Source organism: Sceloporus occidentalis, unplaced genomic scaffold (assembly GCF_023333645.1).
Source record: "Sceloporus occidentalis isolate IW3139 unplaced genomic scaffold, rSceOcc1.0.p SCAF_91, whole genome shotgun sequence".
Taxonomy (NCBI): Eukaryota; Metazoa; Chordata; class Lepidosauria; order Squamata; family Phrynosomatidae; genus Sceloporus; species Sceloporus occidentalis.
The window spans coordinates 2,029,564-2,049,049 of NW_028317071.1; the positions used below are offsets into that span (position 1 = coordinate 2,029,564).

Below are 19,486 nucleotides of genomic sequence, written 5' to 3' on the forward strand. Positions count from 1 at the left end.
TCAGACCACACACATGTGATCTGGTGTGCAAATCCACTGGAAAGATCTGCATCTGCTGCTATTGCACCCCCCAACCCTCTTCCCCCAAATTCCAGGGCACTGGGTTTCTTGCCAAGGAGGCTGCTACTTGGGCATCCACTTGGCACTGGTCCTGCCTCGAAGGGCTAGCTCAGGAGCCTACTGGAATGCCACCCACTTCTGATGCAAATGCCTAGGGTCTCCTTGCCCAACAGCTGGCTCCCTTCTTCCCACTGGTATGTATATGCCAACCATACCAGCTTGGAATGAGGGCTCTGGTAAAACTTCTCACAAGGCAACTTTTAATGCTGCATTTTCTTGGGACTTTCCTTTTGTGTCATTGCTCATTTTTGTATTGCATTAGCCAGTGTTTGTCTGCTACTCAACAATCCGTTAGTGAATTTATGCAATCTTGAATGACAGGACAATAATGTGAAAATAATAAAATTGAAGTCTTGGTAGCGTTGAAAATGCAAGACAGTGGTGGCTTTAAACAATGAAATAGAGGAAAGTAAGGGAGAATCCCAAAAGAGTGTAAAGGTTTGAGTGTTCAAATGTAACTCTGGAGAGCAGGGTTTGAATCACCACTTGGCCATGTAAACCTGCTGGGTGACCTTAGTCAAGTCACACTCTCTCAGCCTCAGAGGAAGGCAAAGGCAACACACACCCCCAGGCAATAAATCTTGGCAAGAAAAAACCATGATAGGATTGCCTTAGAGTTGCCCTATGTCAGAAATGGCTTGAAGGCACATCATCAACCACAACAACAACATCTTGCATTCTCTTTCCTTGGAGGTCTTGCGTTGTGGTTTGAGTGTTGGTCTTCAATTCTGGAGACCAGAGTTTGACTCCTCTCTCAGCCATAAAACCACTGGGTGACCTTGGGCAAGTCATAATAATAACAATAATGTAATAAAAATAATACAGGAGAAAAAAGATATACACAAATATTCAAAGCATAGAGTGCTGAGACAGATAGACGCTTTCTCCATGCCTGGCCATCCATGGCCCTTCCCATGCGCTCACATGGACAACAGCAATGGATTGCAGCAAAATAAGATATATTTTAAAAATTCTAATTGCACAATGCCTAAAGAACGCAGTCAGAAACTGGCACTCTTTCAGCATCTCTCTATCTGCATCCTGAATCTTTCTGCTTACAATCACACTAACCACAATAGCAACAAAACTTTTCAACCATCTTCACCAAGTGTCTTGTTCGGAAACCACCAAGAAAACGTTTTTGTCCTCCTGCATGTCTGTGCCCTGCCTCTCTCTCTTTGCCTCTTGGGAAATATAATTTGCAAGCCCTGGTGATTTTTGGACCCTCCCTGGAAGGTGAAGAGGAGGAGGAGTACAGAGCCTGGCCTGGTGCCCAGCCTCACCCCGCTGTTGCTGTCAGTTGCAGGGCAAAGAAGGCAGGGCACTGTGCCTGGCAAGGAAGAGAGCCTGCCCATGCACCCACCACAACTAGCAGTGGCTGAGAAAGCAGCAATCCCAGGCCATGGTTGTCCAAATGGGATCCAGAACTGGGTGCCAGCCTCAAAGGGGATAAAGAGGGCATTCTCCCCACCTGAGGCCTGCTAGGTCAGAAGGAGAGGCTGGGATTGTTTGGTAGCAAAAGCATTGGCGGTGCCCAAAAGAAAGGCACTCTTCCCTTTCCTCTCCTTCCACTTTGTTGCTGGGTATTACTTTGTTCCCTCAGTGCCCAACGGCCCCATGCCTCACTTCAGCAGGATCCGGACTTTTGTGTTGGAGTTGGAACGGGTACCGGGCACCGGAGCCGTCTACCATGCTGGGAAGCTGCTGTCTGGGCGGGTGGTACTGGAGGCAGCCAGGGGGCTCAAGGTGAGATCTTTACTGGTGTGTGCCCAGGGGCTGGCCACCACCCACTGGCTGGAGGGCAAGGGCGTTGGCATGAGCACCGTCTACAGTGACTACACTGCCCACGAGACCTACCTGCGAAGGCGGCTGCACCTGATCAGAGGTGAGAGCTGCCCCCGAGGGATGTCTTGTCCTGGAATGCAATTTTAAATGTCTGTAGTTGGCACAAGCCCAGGCTATTTGGCAGACTGTATCCCCCCTCATGAGTCACCCTGGGATCTGAGATCCTCAGGAGGGGATCTTCTCTCTGAGCCATCACCATCACCAGCATGGATGGTGGGTATCCAAGATGGGGCCTTCTCAGGGGCTGCCCCATTTGGGAGCCAACTCCCTGCCCAGGGAGGCCCAACAGCCTCTTCCTTGCTGTCCTTCCGCTGGCAGGCTAAAACCTCTTTATTCAGGGCCAGTTTGCATGGTAGAAATAACCCAGTTTGATAGGTTTTTATGGTTTTTTCGGTCTCTGTGGCCATGTTCTAGAAGATTTTCTTCCTGATGTTTCACCAGCATCTGGCTGGCATCTTCAGAGAATGCTGGCATGGAAGACAGTTAGATATATATACTGTCAATTTCCTCTCAACCAACAGTATATATCACACATACACATACATACCCCACTTTCTTCCATGCCTGCATTCTCTGAAGATGCCAGCCACAGATGCTGGCGAAATGTCAAGAAGAAAATCTTCTAGAGCATGGCCACAGAGACCGAAAAAACCACAAAAAACTATGGATGCTGGCCATGAAAGCCTTCGACTTCCCAATCCAGTTTGACATCACTTTGGTCCAAAGAACACTGCAGAATTAATCCAGTTTGAGACTGCTAGAACTGCCCTGCTCAGTACTAGGGAATCTTGGGAATTGTGGCCCTAGAGCTCTGACAGAGAAGGCTAAATGTCTCGTGAAACTACAGTTCCCAGAATTCCCTAACACTGAGCACGGGCAGTTCAAGCAGCCTCGATCTGGATTATTTCTGCAGTGTGTTTTGGACCTAAGACAATTTATTGGTTTGAATCAATACTGTATAACAAAAGAAGAGGGATGGATGGCTTGAAAAACAATCATGTTGCAAACTTTCCTAGGGCGGGACTTTACAGGCTCCTTGCAGGAAAAGAAGTTTGCTTCCTCCAAGAAAACAATAACAGCTTTTGCAACATTATTGTTTTTCAAGTCATTCATCCCTCTTCTTTTGCTATATTGTTTCAAAGCAATTAATTGTCTTTCCCATTACAACATTTAAAAGTGTTCCCAGGTTATTTTTCTTTAAGCTTTTGGACTGAGAATGATATAAAACCGGGGGGGGGGGGGGGGGGGGAGGTGGTGGTGGTGGTGGTGGGGTGAGAAACCCAAATTGCAAAGTAACTAGTAACTGGGAAGTTGGGATTTATAGTTTTGTGAGCTAGCTGGCCTTCCCTGGCAGAGAGTTCTGGAGCTGCAGCCTGCAGCAAACTACAAATCCCAGGATAGCATGGAGCTGGGGCAGTTTAAACGGTGTCAAGCTACATTAATTCTGCAGTGCAGATGCAGCTGGTGTGTGAGTATAACATGTTCCCGGCTGCCCAAACTTGACATGGTTTTGGGGAGAGAGACCTTCAGGGGCATCTCCCTCCTACCCAGTAACCCCCAGTATGTTCTGCACCCTGGAACTGGGTGGTCATGAGCATTGTGTGTCTTTATGGCAAGTTGTGTGCCAGCTCCTGTGTGCCAAGGGAGTATGGCTAAATGATAACTGCTTATCATTTCACCCCAGCAAAATGTCTGCGATGGAAACTTTTTCAAAAGAGATGGAAGGGACAGGCTTCGGCCTTTTAGGATTTCACACGTCTTCCTGCATTGATGTCCTGTCTCAGCGTCACAGAATTATAGAATCGTAGAGCTGGAAGGGACCCCAAGGACCATCCAGTCCAACTCCCTGCCATGCAGGAACTCACAATCAAAGCATCCACAGCAGATGACCATCCAGCTTCTGTTTAAAGACCTCCAAAGACGGAGACTCTGCCAAACTAGGAGGGGAGTGTGTCCCCCTCTCAAACAGCTTTACTGTCAGGGCGTTCCTTCTAATGTTTAGGTGAAATATCTTTTTTTGTAGCTTGCATCCATTGTTCTGTGTTCCAATCTCTGGACCAGCAGAAAACAAGCTTGCTCCATCCCCAATGTGACACCCTTTAAAATACAGTTGTCCTTCCTTGTGCGCAGACTTGGGATCTGCGGTCTTGATTGCTCACGGATGGCAAGCAGGAGGGAACAAAATGGTGTGTGCGCCTGTGGTGCGCACAGTCATTGAAATCAATGGGGCCCCAATATCAAGAGGTTTTTCCAGTTCGCAGGGGAGGTGTCTGGAAGGGAACCCCCCTGAATCAGAAGGGATGACTGTACTTAGATAGGGCTATCATATCACCTCTTAACTTTCTCTTCTCCAGGCTAAACATACTCAGCTCTCTAAGTCTTTCATTATAAGGCATGGTTTCCAGACCCTTCACCATTTTGGTTGCCCTCTTCTAGACACGTTCCAGAACTGGACCCAGTATTCCAGGTGAGGCCTGACCAAACCAGAATGCAATGGCACTATGACTTCCCTCGATCTAGACACTATACTTCTACTGATGCAACCTAAAATAGCATTGGCCTTTTTAGCTGCTGCATCACACTGTTGACTCATGATCAACATGTAGTCTACTTGGACTCCTAGATTCTTTTCACATGTAGTCTTGTTAAACCAGGTGTCCCCCATCCTACACCTTACATTTCTCACTGTTGAAATTCATTTTGTTAGTTTTGGCCCAGCTTTCTAATCTATGAAAGTCATTTTAATTTTGATCCTGTCCTCTGGAGTATTAGCTATTCCTCCTAATTTGGTTTCATCTGCACATTTGATAAGTATGCTCCCAATTCTGTCATCTAGGTCATTGATAAAGATGTTGAATAGCACTGGGCCCGGGACAGAACCCCACTGGACACCCCACTGGTCACTTCTCTCCAGGATGAAAAGGAGCCATTGTTGAGCATCCTTTGGGTTTGGCCGGTCAACCAGTTGCAAATCCATATAACAGTTGCCTTGTCTAGCCCACATTTTACAAGCTTGTTTGCAAGAATGTCAGGGGAAACCTTGTCAAAGGCCTTACTGAAATCAAGATATACTATATGCACAGCATTCCCTTCATCTAACAAGTTGGTCATTTTATCAAAGAAAGAGATGAGGTTTGTCTGGCATGACTTCTTTCTCTGAAACCTGTGTTGACTTTTTGTGATTATGGCATTGCCTTCTAGATGTTCACAGACTCTCTGTTTAATGATCTGCTCCAGAATCTTTCCTGGGATTGATGTCAGACTCACTGGACGATAATTGTTGGGATCCTCTTTTCTCCCTTTTTGAAGATGGGGACAACGTTGGCCCTCCTCCAGTCAGCTGGGATCTCTCCTGTTCTCCAGGAGTTCTCAAAGACTATTATTGCCAGTGGCTCCGATATTACATTTGCCAGTTCTTTTAATACTCTTGGATGTAGTTCATCTGGTCCTGGAGACTTAAATTCATTTAGATTAGCAAGGTATTCCTGTACTTCCTCTTTATTCTGTCCTCAAAGATCACATCTATTGCCAAAAGGCCACAAAGAATTGAGCTTTGCACAAATTACACAACTAAACATGCTATTGCATTAAAGCACCATCCATCTCAAAGGTATAAAATCACTGAAAGCCTAACAACAGAGATAAACATATGGGGGTGTCCAGGAGGGGACTCACACATCTCTCCAGACATTGTTGGACTGCCACTCCCATCAGCCCGACCAGCTTGCAAGCAACCAATGGTGAGGCATGCTGGGAGCTGTAGTCCAATATCCGCACCATTTAAAGCCCTTGATTTCTGTGCTGGATTGATCTACAGGGGGCCCTCCATAGCCAAACATTCTTTATCTATGGAGTCAACCTTCCAGAGCTTGAAAATATTTACAATATAGATAAATTCCAAAAGGCAAACCATGGATAACATTTTAATAGGCCATTGCATATAATGGGATTTGCGCATCCACAGATTTTGGTATCAGTGGTGGTGGGAGGGGTGGAACTGAACTCTAGCAGATACCACTGTATCTTCTTTTCTCCCCCAAATGCAACTCAAGGTGGCAGATGTTACTATTAAATGTAGATTTAACATGCAGCATGACATCAACACCTAAAACTCTGCATAGAAATGTACATGGTCAATGTGCAACATCCAACATGCCAGCCACCATCAGCAAGCCTGTCACCCAAAGCCACAAGAGCATCCATGCATCTCCCCAGTTTTGCTGTGAATTTGGGGTTGCCCCCCTAAAGGTCAGCATGTCCTTTTTCCCTAGAGAAGGGGAGGAGTGGACAGTCAGGTCTTTGGGGAAAATATGGCTGCCTCGCTCCTTCTGATTGTCACCCAGGCACTTGACGGAGGTCCAAATGGGTACCCCATTGGCGGAAGGGAAACTGAAGATGAAATCATGGAATCATAGAATCGTAGAGTTGGAAGAGACCCCAAGGGCCATTCAGTCCAGTCCTTTGCCATGCAGGAAATTTCAATCAAAACATCCCCGACAGATGCCTCTGTTTAAAGATCTCCAAAGAAGGAGACTCCACCACTCTCCAAACGTCTTCGACTGTTGAACAGCCCTTACTGTCAGGAAGGTCTTCCTACTGTTGAGCTGAAATCTCTTTTCCTGGAGCTTGCATCCATTGCTCCATGGCCTATTCTCTGGAGCAGCAGAAAACAAGCTTCTTCCCTCCTCAATATGACATTCTTTCATATTGGTCACCTTAGTTGTTGGGTGCCTTCAAGTCGTTTCTGACTGATGGTGACCCTATCACAGGGTTTTCTTGGCAGGATTTGTCCAGAGAGGGGTTGTAACTGCCATCTTCTGAGGCGGAGAGCGTATGGCTTGCCTAAGCCCCCCCCCCCCCCCCTTGACATGGCTGGGATTTGAAACATGGTATCCAGAGTTGCGGTCCAACGTTTAAACCACCATGCCATCCTGGATCTAGCTGGAGGTGAGAGTAGGGTGGAATTGGAGAAAGTGAAAGTACAGTCAGCCCTCCACATTTGTGGCTTTGACTTTGGCTGATTTGATTATTCACAGATTTGATCAATATGTTCTCCCTAGGAATCTCTAGGTTCTCCAGCATAACTCTGGTCAATGTCTTCTAGAAGTCGTGCTGGTGGACCTAGAGGTTCCTGGAGAGTCTTTCTCTAGGCCTTTGTAGGTCCTCCTACAGCATTTCTATGGTCAACATTTGGCCGATGTTGACCACAGAGTTGTGCTACAAGACGTGGAGATTCCTAGAGAGGTGTTCTCTCAGGTTAAAAGAATGTTTCTTAATTTATTTCATGGGGGTCCTGTGCTCCTAACCCCAGTGGATGTGGAGGGACCACTGGATTTGTATGAGCCATGAGCTGCCAGTTCAATGCCATGCAATGGGTCTCATGCGCTTGCCATGCTCCCTTTCCTCCACAAGAGGTCAGAGCAAGCCAGGCCTTGCAGGCCTGCCTTGTTGACACTGCCTTTTCCCTTTCCTTACACACTTGGCACAGATCAGTCCCTGCAGTCTGGTGCAGTCACTACTAGAACCTCAATGTACAGTAGCACGATACCTCTTGAGTATCTGAGGCCGTGTCTTATGGACCTTCAAGTCATTTCTGACTTATGGCGAAATTCTTGGCAAGATTTGTTCAGAGAGGTTTGCCATTGCCTTCCCTGAGTGTGACTTGCCCAAGATATCCCAGTGGTTTTAATGGCTGAGCTGCAATTCGAACCCTGGTCTCCAGAATCACAGTGCATCACCCAAAGCACTATGCCACACTGGCTCTCTGTTTTCAATTACTCACTGACACAGTCCCAAGGCATTGCCCCAACTGTTCCTGGGAACTGCCACTCCATGGCGTGGGTTTAGGGTAGATGCCTCCTTAGGGTCCTTCCAATTCATCTTTGGTTGGGAAGTTCTGGAGAGGTTGAGAGAGGCTTTGGAGGGAAGGCAACCCTTACTGGTTTCAGGAGGGTGGCTGGGAGGCTTGTGCGAATCGTCTCCTCCACGGAGACGGCATTTCTGTGGGCAGAGACCTTACACACCTCATGGGTGCTCCAGATTCAGAGCCCTCTTTTTGCCACCTGGCTGGGAAAGAGTGCCAACCTCCCTGGACCAAAGGCCTAGGGCCCTCGGAGCATGTTTTGGGATTGCATTGCCCAGAATCCCCCAAGAAAGATGGCCCAAAGCAAGAACAAACCAGGCCTGAGCATCAATTGCGAACCTCAAAGTGAATCCTTCCCAGATGCCAGGTGGGCACATGGCTCACCAAGGGACTTTGGGTGTAGCCAATAGGGCAATGCCAGGGGATGATGATGATGATGATGATTTTGTGCTCTGTTACTCAGCGTGAATGGCTTTACCCTAGAAACAACAGCCCTGGCAGGTAGGACAGGCAGAGAGAAAGACCCTCCAGAGATCTGCACAGCTCAGTGGGGTGGAATTTGAACCCAGATCTCCCAAATCCAGCTGTCAGGGAAAACCATTTATGAATATTTAAAAAACAGCCATCCATTTTGTAAAGTGGGTGGCAAAGATCGGGACGGAGGTTGGAGGGGGCAAGAGATCACATAGCCTTTGAGACGCTGCTGGACTGCAACTCTCATCATCAATGGGAGTTGTAGTCCAACCACACCATTTCCCAAACAAGGGAAGGTGCAAAGTAGAATTCCACTACGGCTGCATCCACGATGGAGAAAGAACCCGGTTTGGCACCGCTTTAACTCTTTTATGGCTCAAGGCTATGGAATTCTGGGAGTTGGAGTTTGTTGTGGGCCCAGAGCGGCTCCAACTCCCAGAATTCCATAGCCTTGAGCCAGAAAGAGTTAAAGCGGTGCCAAACTGGGTGATTTCTCCAGCCTGAATAGACCTATCATGTCCAAGGTTCAAGCACCGTGAGATGCAAAGTCAGGAAAGTTACTTTTTTTTTTGCAGAGCGCAGAAAGGTTACTCTTTGGATGGTAACTCCCAGAATCCCCTAACAATCATAGCAACCATAGCCCCCCTATTAAAAAAAAACCCAATATGTCCCTGGAAGGGGGGGATTCTGGGCCTTGCAATCCATCAAGAGAGGTAACTTCCCCAGGCTCTGGGGTGGCTCTTTCCCTTTGCCTGGCCAGTTGGCTCCTCTTTGGCCAGTCGGGTCCAGTTTGGCCTCCCAGTGGAGGAAAGGTCGCCTTTGGGCTGAAATTTCCAGCCCAATTCGGACAGGCCAGTCGGCCAACTCTGTTTTGCTCCAAAGGTGAGGGCTGAGAGCGCATGCGCGGAGGAGGCTTGTTTTCCCCAGGGAAGCCCCTCTCTCTCTCTGGGGGCGTGGCTCCCTCTCTACTTAGCCACGCCCCTTGGCGCTGATTGGCTAGGCCGTCCCAGAGCTGGGACACGGCCTATAAAAGCCTTCCGTGCGCTGCCTTTAGCTCCAGAAGTCTCGAGTGGCGCTGTAGTGAGGTTGTCTTTTGCAGTGTGGACGGGGCCTTTTCTTCGCGTTAGCTTCCCTTTTTCGCCGCAGCGATGCTTTTCGACCGGCTGAAGCGCTTCGCGGTGGTGCTGGACTGTCCGGAGCAGCCGGAGCCCGGCTGCCCTTCGCCTCCGGTGGTGTTCAGTTCCGGGGAGAGCGTGACCGGGCGGGTGGTGCTGGAGCTGTCCGGGGAGAGCCGGGTGGGCGCCCTCCTCCTCCGCGCCCACGGCGCTGCCCGCGTCCACTGGACCGAGTCCCGCAGCGCCGGCTCCAGCACCGCCTACACCCAGAGCTACGGCGACCAGGTGGACTTCCTCAGCCACACGCAGAGCCTCCTCGCCCCGCAAGGTACTCTGAGCATGTGCAGAGCGTCCCGTTGCCTTTCCTCGTCCCTTGGGGTTCCACAAGGAGCCTCTGAGCAGGAGCAGAGGGCTCCGTAGCTTGTACTGGCTCCGTGGGATTCAACGGGCGGCCTCTGAGCACGTCCAGAGTGCTCCCTCCCTGCTCTCCTTCTAGCACAGATGTTCCTTTCCTGGCCCTTGAGATTCAACAGGGCGCCTCTGAGCAGGTGCAAAGCTCCTCCTGGGCCCCTGCTGCCTCTGAGCAAGTGCAGAGTGCTGCCTTTCCTTCCTCTTTGCCTGGAGGCTCCCGGATCCCTCTCCACCTTCCTTCTCCTTGAGCCTTCGGGTTCTCCTTGCTTTCCAAATCTGAACCCTGTGCCCCCTTTCTGGGAGAAGGAAGGCAAAAGGGGCACCCTGATATTGCCCTCCATGTTGGCAGGCAGTGTTGGGCGAAGGGGGTGGCAGAGACCCCAAACCATCTTTAACTGGGTCAGTCTGGATGGCCTCTGCCTCCCATTCCTAGTCCGGCTGGACAGGACAGGCTGTTCCCAACATTTGGGCTTGCTTTTTCCTTTCCTTCCTGGTAGGGCCTTTCTGAGAACCCTCCCTGTTTTCCTCAGGGCCACCTTTGCCCATGGGCTCTGCTTCAGGGCGGACGTGGGCACAGCTGGCCAATTTGGCAGGAGCCAAGTCTATTCTTGGTAGTCCTGGGCCCTTATGTAACAGGAAAGGAGGAGAGAAATTGGAACCTGGGACACAGGGCGCTTTGGCGTCTCCATCGTACTCGGGGTCCGGTTCATAGTTCCCAAAGGGGGCTTGCCAGCATCCAGCAGGGACCAGAGTCTCTTCTCTGGAAGAAGAGATGCTTTCTAAGTCTTTGAAGCCGGTGGCGCTTTGAAAGCCTGCAATATAACATTGTGCATTTGGTTTGGCTCATTAAAGGTATCCCTGTTTTGTGGCTTTAGGGTCTTATTGTACTTGGCAATATGGCCAACGCAGTTACCCTTTGATAGGTTTCTAAGCCTTAGTCCTTAGATAACTCTTACAACCTTATGCCCATTTCTCTGTGCCCAAAGTGAACTGGGTATAGTTTGGGAAAGAGGAAAGGATGGTCAGTCCCTCCATTCATTGTCACTTTGAGGAATGAGTGTTTGTGTATGTTTAAACCAAAGTCACACCTTGCAGTGTGTTTGTGTGTTGACTTTCCCCTTGTTTTGCTGCGGCACGGACAACAAACCCTCGTGACCGAGTGTTATTTCTCTTTCTTCCCAAAACAGACAACGGAGACTTCACAGTCCTCCAGGCCGGGCGGCACGAATTCCCCTTTGCCTTCCAGCTCCCCGAGTAAGTCTTGCTTTCTTCTTAATAAGAAAAAACAGCTTTTAATTGTTGGTTGTTGTTGTTATGTACCTTTGCGTCATTTCTGACCTAAGGCGAACCTATTATTTGGGCTTTCTTGGCACAATTTCATCAGAGGAGTTTTGTCATTGCCTTCCCCTGAGGCTGAGAGTGTGTGACTCGCCCAAAGACACTCTATGGGTTTCATGGCCAAACGGAGAATTGAACCCTGGGTCCAGAGTCATAGTCCAATGCTCAAACCGCTGCTGGGTCTCAAACTTTTAATTACTTCCCAACAATGTTCAGTTTTGTATGGCTTGGGCACAAAAGCAGTGGGTGGCTTCCATATCAGTGGGTTCTTGAATCTGCTATGGGCTTTAGTCCAACACTGTCCAGGTGTTGAACCTCTTTGAAGGGATCAGTTTTGGCATCTTTAAAGTTTGGACAAAAATATAAGAATGAAATAAATGTTTATTGATTAGTCCTTAGGCCACTTCAAAATAACACAAAATAACACTAAAACAAATAAAACACACTATAAAATCCTATAGAGATTCTATAGCAATTAGAAAAGAGCTAAAATGTAATAACACAGAATCTGAAATATATATAGAGTACTGTATGGATGTCATATAAATGTAAAACAATATAAGTACATTAGAAGTACAGTACCTAAAAATAACATAGTTATAAAACTGATCGTAAAAATCTATACCGCAGGTTCAAGATACAAAAATGGGTACAAAGAATAAAACAAATGTGTTTCAGCATTAAGATGATAATACATAAAGTAATTAAATTGAACATGAAGCATCACACATCAGCATTCTTCATCCCCTCTGCAAGGCCCCTTCCCCACCATCTTTCCCTTCTCCTTTTGTGTCGTGTCTTTTTAGATTGTAAGCCTGAGGGCAGGGAACTGTCCAGTTAAAAAGATTGTATGTACAGCGCTGTGTAAATTTACAGCACTTTATAAATAATAATAATAATAATAATAATAATAATAATAATAATAATATCTAACTCTCATCTGTATAGAGATCCATTGTGCCTGCTTGTAAAAAAAGTCCCGTCTTCTCTTGCTTCTTCCAAATACTCTCTTTGACTGGTTGGTTCCTCCAAATTAATAATAATAACAATAATAATCAAATATTTTAAGAGATCTGTTTTAGTGTGAGTTTCCATGGATTACAGGCCACTTCCACACTTTGTGTGAAGCCTAACCCTAGTGTTCAAGAGTGTAAAGGATTGTAAATGAGTCAGAACAAAATTGGGAGGGTGAAAATGATGGACAGATGATTACACCTGGTTGTAAACATCTCAGTGAGAAGGAAAACAGTGAACACGAGGCATGTGTTTGGTCACCAAAGAAAGACCTCTGCTCAGTAGTCCATAGTTCATAGAATCCCAGAATTGGAAGAGACCCCAAGAGGTCATCCAGTTTAGCCCCATCTGCCATGCAGTAAGACACTGGCAAAGCACTCTTGACAGATGGCTGTCCAGCCTCTGTTTAAAAATCTCTAAAGGAGATGAGCATTCCTTCTGAAGTAGTTTTTAAAATGATTTTTTTTGCTCTGCTCTACCAAAATCGGCATGTTCCATTGCATCCCTTCAGAGGTACAATGCACCCTTGGGATCTACTAGGGTTAAATTAAGATTTGCTTTTGGGATTTTATATATATATATATTAAAATACAGTGGGCCTTTGATATCTGCAGGGGTTTGGTTCCAGGACCTCCCTCCCATGGATTCCAAAATCCGTGGATTTTGCATCAATTCCATTAAAGACAATGGCATAGTAAAATGGTGTCCCTTGTATCAAATGGCAAAATCAAGGTTTGCTTTTAAGAATTTATATGTATGTTTTGAACATTTTTCAAGCCATGGATGGCTGAATCCACAGGTAAAGAATCCGTGGGTATGGAGGGCCGACCTAGTGATGGTGAACCTGCGGCACGTGTGCCAGAGGTGGCACTCAGAGCCCTCTCTGTGGGAACATGTGCCATTGCCCAACACAGAGTCTGCCAGAGTTTGTTAGTAGAAAGCCAGAGGGACATGGCACTTTGCAATAAATAAGTGGGTTTTGGTTGCTGTTTAGGCACTCGGTCTCTAAAAGGATTGCCATCACTGATCTTGTCCATTCACCAACACTGGGATTTCATACAAAAACTTGCAGTGGGATGTGTGTGTGTGCTTGCCAGCCAGAAGGATAAACTGCCCGCCTCATTTGTGTTCCTGACGTGTGTTTGTGTGTCTCTCCCTCTGGTAGGACCCTGGCCACCTCATTTGAGGGCAAACACGGCAATGTCCGCTACTGGGTGAAGGCCAAGCTCCACCGGCCATGGTCCACCATCAAGCGGGCCAAGAAGGAGTTCATGGTGATCGAACCCATTGACATCAACACCCCGGCTTTGCTGGTGAGCAGAGAAATGGCATTCCAAAATCTTCCAAAATTGCCCACATGGGCAGCTGAGATAGTGAACCTTTGCTTTGTAAAGCATACGCTAATTTTGTTCCATGCACAAAATTATTCAAAATACTATGTATAAAGTTATCTCAAGGCTAGGTGTACCAGGTGTATATGAAACACAAATGAATTTCGCGTTTAGATTTAGGTCCTATGTCCAAATATATCATGATGCATGTGCAGGGTGACCAGTTCTCATCACCGCAAAAGAGGACAAGACACTGTAAAATGTAGGACCTTCCAAGAAAAATGGAGGGCATTACCAAATAAAAGCTAAAAACTGCCATAGAAATATAAATTCATGCTTCTTAATGATGGTCAAAATGGAAAACATTTTGGAATTCCTCCTGGTCAGAAGGCTGAAAAGTAGGATATGTCTTGTAAAAAGTAAGCATCTGGTCACCCTGTGTGTGTGCAAATATTCCAAAATACGAGAGTCCGAAACACTTCCGGTCCCTAGTTACTTTAGAAAATAAGAGAGACCCAACCTGTACTTGTTCGCATGATGAGATTGCTCTGCCTTTAAAAATGGCTGGAAAAGTTACAATTCCGTCACCTGAGGGGATTCTGGGAGGTGTAATCTAGCAGAGTAACATCTCATGCTCTTATTCAAAGAAATGTGTTCAGTGTCAGTTAAATTTGAATAAAGGTTTGCACAACCTAGGACTGACCCATCCAATTTAGTCTTAGCCTATAAAGTTCTGTATCCTGCCCCTGCTCCCAAGATCTGGGAATGATGGGAAATATCAGGCACCCCACTGAAAACTTTACAAAGAAATGTGCTCCTTGCAGCATCTTGTGGCTCAATTGCAGCACTGCTTCTTTCTTTTTCTGGTTGCAAAAGTCCAGGCTTAATGTAATGCTGCTTTGCTCTTCCTTTCTCCACCCTCTTTCCTACAAAAGCCAAGAGGAAAAGGGATTCTGTGGGTCTGGAGTACTACCAGTCCCTTTTGCTGATACCATCTCTCTCTCTCTTTTTACAGGCTCCTCAAGCTGGTGCCAAGGAGAAGCTGGCCCGGGCTTGGTTCTGTAATCAGGGGCAAGTCTCCGTCTCTGCCAAGATTGACCGGAAGGGATACACGCCAGGTGAGCCCATTCTAGTTGTTTGGGGAGGGGCACAACAGTCACATAAACTGCCCCCACCCACAACTTTGGCATTTGCATGCAGGAGATAGCGAGGCTTGGGAATGTTGCTTTCTTGGGTTACAGTGCCCAGCATCTTTCAGATAGCCTGGTCAGTGAGGTGGGGTAGTTAAAAAAAGTGAATTTTTCCCAATTGGTGATGGTGGAAAATGCAGCCCCCTCCTGCCAGATTAAGGCCCCCAAAGGTCCAGGTGGGCACATAGGCACACACTATGGAGACATTGGCCATCTAGATATAATTGGCCCTCCATATCCACCAATTTTCTTATCCATGGATTCAACCATCCGCAGCTTGAAAATAGTCCATGTTTGTGTGTGTGTGTGTTCCAAAAAGCTAACTTAATTTTGCCATTTCATATAAGGGGCACCATTTTAGAAAGCCTTTGTATTTAATGGGATCATTATTTAATGGGATTTTGAGATCATTGGGAGGTCTTGGATACCGAGGGCACACTGTACTTTGGAGGCTTTTTGGGGTGACTGTTTTTTCCCTTGCAAAATAAAAATTATTAAATGAAGCTCCCTTTGGCTTGGCGTGACAGATCTTGTCTTCTTAATATTGGGGAATTTGGGAAGGCAGGGGTCACTGTTCTATCGGTATCTGACTCCAGGAGCATACCAGTCGCCCCTCTAACACTGCCTGTTTTCCCCAATCCGGCAGGCGAGGTCATCCCCGTCTTTGCCGAAATCGACAACTGCACCTCCCACACGGTGGTCCCCAAGGCAGCCATCATCCAGACACAGACTTTCATAGCTCGAGGGGCCCGGAAAGAGAAGAAGACAGTGGTGGCCAGCATTGTGGGGGACTCCATCGCAGCCCAGAAGTGGGAAGTCTGGCATGGCCGGGCACTCAAGATCCCCCCCATAGGGCCCTCCATCCTCCAGTGTCGCATCCTCCAGGTTGAATATGCACTCAAGGTGAGCAAAGCAGCCAGGATGTTTGGGGTGTCTCCCTCTAGAATGGAAGTACACAGAGTTTGGGGGGCAAATGGATCCTAGAATCCTAGAGTTGGAAGGGACCCCCTAAGGCCATCTGGTTCAACCCCCTTCTGCTATGCAAGAAGACACAATCAAAGCATCCCCAACGGATGGCCAAAATCCTCCAGATAAGTTAACTTTTTCTGACTGATAGTGGTGATGTGGACTACAGTTCCAAGAGTCCCCCGGCAATGGAAACCATGAGGTTGCTACAATCTGAAAATACACTCAGAGGAGATCTGTGCAGCACCCCAAGGCAGGGAAACGTCCCTCCGACGTGCTCCATCCTTTGTCCCTCTCTTTCTAAACAAGCCCTCTTGTCCTTCTGTCCTGTCAGGTCTGTATCGACATCCCTGGAACCTCCAAGCTGCTCCTGGAGTTGCCGCTGGTGATCGGGACCATTCCTCTGCACCCGTTCGGCAGCCGGACATCCAGCATCAGCAGCCAGCATAGCATCAACATGGACTGGCTACGGATGGGCATCACGGAGCAGCCTGAAGGTGAGTGGCTGGAGATCTGGAGCAAGAAGGGAGGGAGCAAAGAGTAGAATCAATGTCAATTGACCAAGTTCTGATCAGGCAGTGGAAATTGGTATCATGTGGGAAAAGGATGCGCTGGACCTGTGAGGCTACAATTTATTCAGTAGTTTCTCTTCTCATATTGGTTATGGCAGAACCTGGGAACACTGCTGTTTTGTACTTCAGCTTTCAGGATGCTTCCCATATTATCATGAAATTGCAGTTCAAAATTGCTGCTGTTCCAAGCTCTGGAGATGAGAATGGAGCACTTGTTTCTGCCTTGGAGTACTTGCTGCATTTCACTTCTGTTTGGTGTGCTCATAGTTTATGACTGCTTTTTAGAATGGGTGGGTGAAGCGCTGTGTAAAAAATGCAACATTTAGGGCAAGCTTAAGAAGACTGAGTCCAGGTAGTTATTTTCTTCTACATGAGGCTGCCTCACCTGTTGGAATTCCCAGACCATCTTCTAAAAGCTAAAAGGTTGCAAATGCCTGCTTCAAATTGAAGGCTAGAATCTTGTTTTTTGGAATGCAGAGCCAAGGAATGTCAGTCTTTACGATTTCTGAGGTGCCAGATTTTGCAAACTCTATGCCAAGGAGGTCATTTGGGGAGGGGGCTAAGAACTGGGTATTCTGTCCTTGCATTGACCTCTGGATCTGCATCATGCTCACCTAAAACATCTCCTCCCTTTCTCTCCCCAGCTCCTCCAGACTATTCCTCTGTGGTTTCTGGAGAAGACTCCACACAGACCCTATCTCCTCCTGGCCAGAATGGACACCCCAGCATCTTTGAAGGGCCTTTCTTTGCCTACATCCAGGAATTTCGCTTCCGACCGCCTCCACTCTACTCTGAGGTGAGCGAGTGCTCAGGGGTTCAGCCCCACAATCCCTCTCTGCTCTGGAGGGAAGCACCATGCTACTGCATTTGCCAAAGCCCAGGTGGGACAACTTCCATGCTGGGGGTTCCCACACCTCCACAGCAGCCATTGCTGGTTGATTTCCCAGCTTTTGCAAAGGTTTGCATGCACATACTTTTCATAAAGTGTAAATGGCTCACCTCCTTAGACTTATTTACTGCCAGGAGGAGTCTTAGATGCATGCTCCTTTGCCCACAGCTGAAAATCTGTGGCCCCAAGAATCTCTCTCAAGGGAGCCTCTGGCCCCCAAGAGCTGCATGCTTTCTCCTCCATTGCTTTAGCCCAGGAATGGCAAAGGCATAGCTGCCATCTGCACCGGTGGGAGTAGGAGGTTCAATTCTTAGTCCCTCTGAGCCCTCTGCAGCTCTTCCTCAAGGTTATGTACTAAAGAATTTCAAATCAAAAACCATTTTTTTTTGGTGCGGAGATCTCCCAGGGGTGTAGTTTCACCCACATGCTAAGAAATCCCCTTTAAAAACACACTAACAAATGTCTAGGGCATTGGTTCTGAACCCCACTCCCCAAATGGTAGCCTTTGCTGAGTTTGTGGAAGACAAAAATGCCCTTACACAGTGATGCACAGCCCTCCTATGGAGCCCAGGTTGGCATTTTAAAGGCCAAGGGGCTTTGGGGGAGTGTGGGGTGTTGCTACTGCCTCAGCCTTATTTCTAATGTCTGTCCCTCCTTGTTTGGCATCCAGGTGGACCCCAACCCTCCAGCCGACAATGCTATCCACCTGCGCTGCATGACGTGTTGAAGGGAAAGCTGACCTGACTCAAGATGCATCTTTCTACCAAGCTTGAAAGCGGAGAAAATGCAGCAGCCATTGGGAGCTGCCCTTGGCTCCTGGCCAAAATCAGTGCGCCATCCTGCACTTTAAGCGTTGCTCTGTGCATCCCTTGCACACTGGACTCTTAGCCATGTAAGAGACAGGGCTCGCCCAGGTTCGATGGACATTAGCCATGGAGGGGAGAGGCTACGGGTTCAGAAACGGATGGCACCATAAGTACCTGGCCCCAACACACTCTCGACTTTTGGGTAGGGGGTTTCCTCACCATCCGGACAGCTGAGGAGAGGCCTTGGGTCCATCCATCCCCAACCTTTGTGCCCTGAAGATGGCAGTTGCCCCCAGGGGAGGCCTCCAATGACTCAGGCACTTAATATACAACCCATGGTGGCATTTTTGGGTCACCCACTTTGGTTTCTCTTCCAAGACTGGTCTAACCTGCAGCCTCTGTGGTGAGGAGGTGGGCGGAAGGGAGGGGTAACCTCCATCCTTGCACTTCCCGTTCTGGCAACAGGAAAGGAGATGGTGCTGTCGGCCAGGGATCGCCCATAGGTGGGGAAAGGTGTCAGGTGCTTAAGTTGCCACCCTGGTTATCTGATCCCTTTGATCACCCAAAACCAGCACCTTCTGGATGGGAGTGGGAAGCTTTTGGATACAGAAAGCTGATAACATCCCTAGGAGCTTTTAAAAAGCTTTGCTTAACTTGGAAAACTGGAATCCAGCAAGGAGCAGAGTTAAAATGGGAAGCTGTTTGCATGGGATGTTTTATTGGTGGGTACAACTTAGTTACCCTCCCCAGATGTAGAGATATTGTCCCCTCATTTGTCTATTCTTCCCTGCCTGTGTTTCTGCCTTTTTAAAATGCTTTTAATGTTTTTTATACTATTATTGTTTAATTCTGTTTTAGTACTGGGTATGGGTGGGCAGTAGGTCTAGGGTTTGATTTTTAACTCTATTGTAATTGATGTATTTTATTGTTGTAACCCGGCCAGATTCTTCATGATTGGGCGGGCTATAAATAAATGTTTGTTGTTGTTGTTGTTATTATTATTATTATTATTATTATTATTATTATATTACATTTCCTCCTTCCTTTTTGGGATAGGTCTAGATTAGGGTCTAGATTTACTCCATAGTGTGAGCTTTGAAATGCCAAAAACATTTCCAAAGTCAGCCAGTTCCAAGAGCAATACCAGTTTCTGTATCCCCAGTTTTTGTAACCTCTTTTCTAACATGCTCTGGTGTGATGCAATTGGTGGGGGGGGGGCACAATTTTCATGGTACATATTTTGTACACTTGTTGCCTTTAAAACTATTTGGAAAAGAAGCTGTTTGTGCTGTGTGTGTGTGTTTTCTCTCAGAATTCCTGAGTTTTTGTACATGCATTGAAATTAAATTTGAGACTTAACAGCAATTCCCCTGGCTTTTTTTTCCTTTGCGGGAAGTTGGCAGGGTTTTGTTTCCCCAAATGGAGCTCCAAATGTTTGTGAGATGAGCCTCATTCCAACAAAAAACAAGTGCATCCGGATGTGGCCAACTACATTTTTACAGATTTCAGCCAAGACTGGGATGTGATGGTGCTTTTTCCATTCCTGGATGGG

The 19,486-nt window shown here is 47.4% G+C and overlaps 1 protein-coding gene across 3 annotated transcripts; it reads left to right on the plus strand.

Moving 5' to 3' along the window:
- The first annotated feature begins 1,694 nt into the window (after window positions 1-1,694).
- LOC149284537 (arrestin domain-containing protein 2-like) lies at window positions 1,695-19,281 on the plus strand. 3 transcript variants are annotated; one of them, XM_089496551.1, is made up of 8 exons: window positions 1,695-2,005; window positions 11,016-11,082; window positions 13,346-13,493; window positions 14,527-14,629; window positions 15,348-15,604; window positions 16,002-16,164; window positions 16,884-17,035; window positions 17,799-19,281. In XM_089496551.1, exons 1-8 carry the CDS (start codon window positions 1,738-1,740, stop codon window positions 17,853-17,855), a joined length of 1,215 nt encoding a protein of 404 aa, XP_089352677.1. In that variant the 5' UTR covers window positions 1,695-1,737; the 3' UTR covers window positions 17,856-19,281. The 3 variants fall into 3 exon arrangements, with proteins under 3 accessions (XP_089352677.1, XP_089352676.1, XP_089352679.1); XM_089496550.1 differs by lacking the exon at window positions 1,695-2,005 and adding an exon at window positions 9,425-9,745; XM_089496553.1 differs by lacking the exon at window positions 1,695-2,005 and adding an exon at window positions 9,425-9,715 and having other exon boundaries at window positions 10,989-11,082.
- Window positions 19,282-19,486: the final 205 nt, after the last annotated feature.

Excerpts from the sequence above, each read along its gene's own strand:
- LOC149284537 (XM_089496550.1), top strand. The coding sequence starts at position 9,451 with ATGCTTTTCGACCGGCTGAAGCGCTTCGCGGTGGTGCTGGACTGTCCG. Across the intron at positions 9,746-11,015 it reads GAGCCTCCTCGCCCCGCAAG|ACAACGGAGACTTCACAGTC; the intron begins GTACTCTGAGCA and ends TTCCCAAAACAG. Across the intron at positions 14,630-15,347 it reads CCGGAAGGGATACACGCCAG|GCGAGGTCATCCCCGTCTTT; the intron begins GTGAGCCCATTC and ends CCAATCCGGCAG.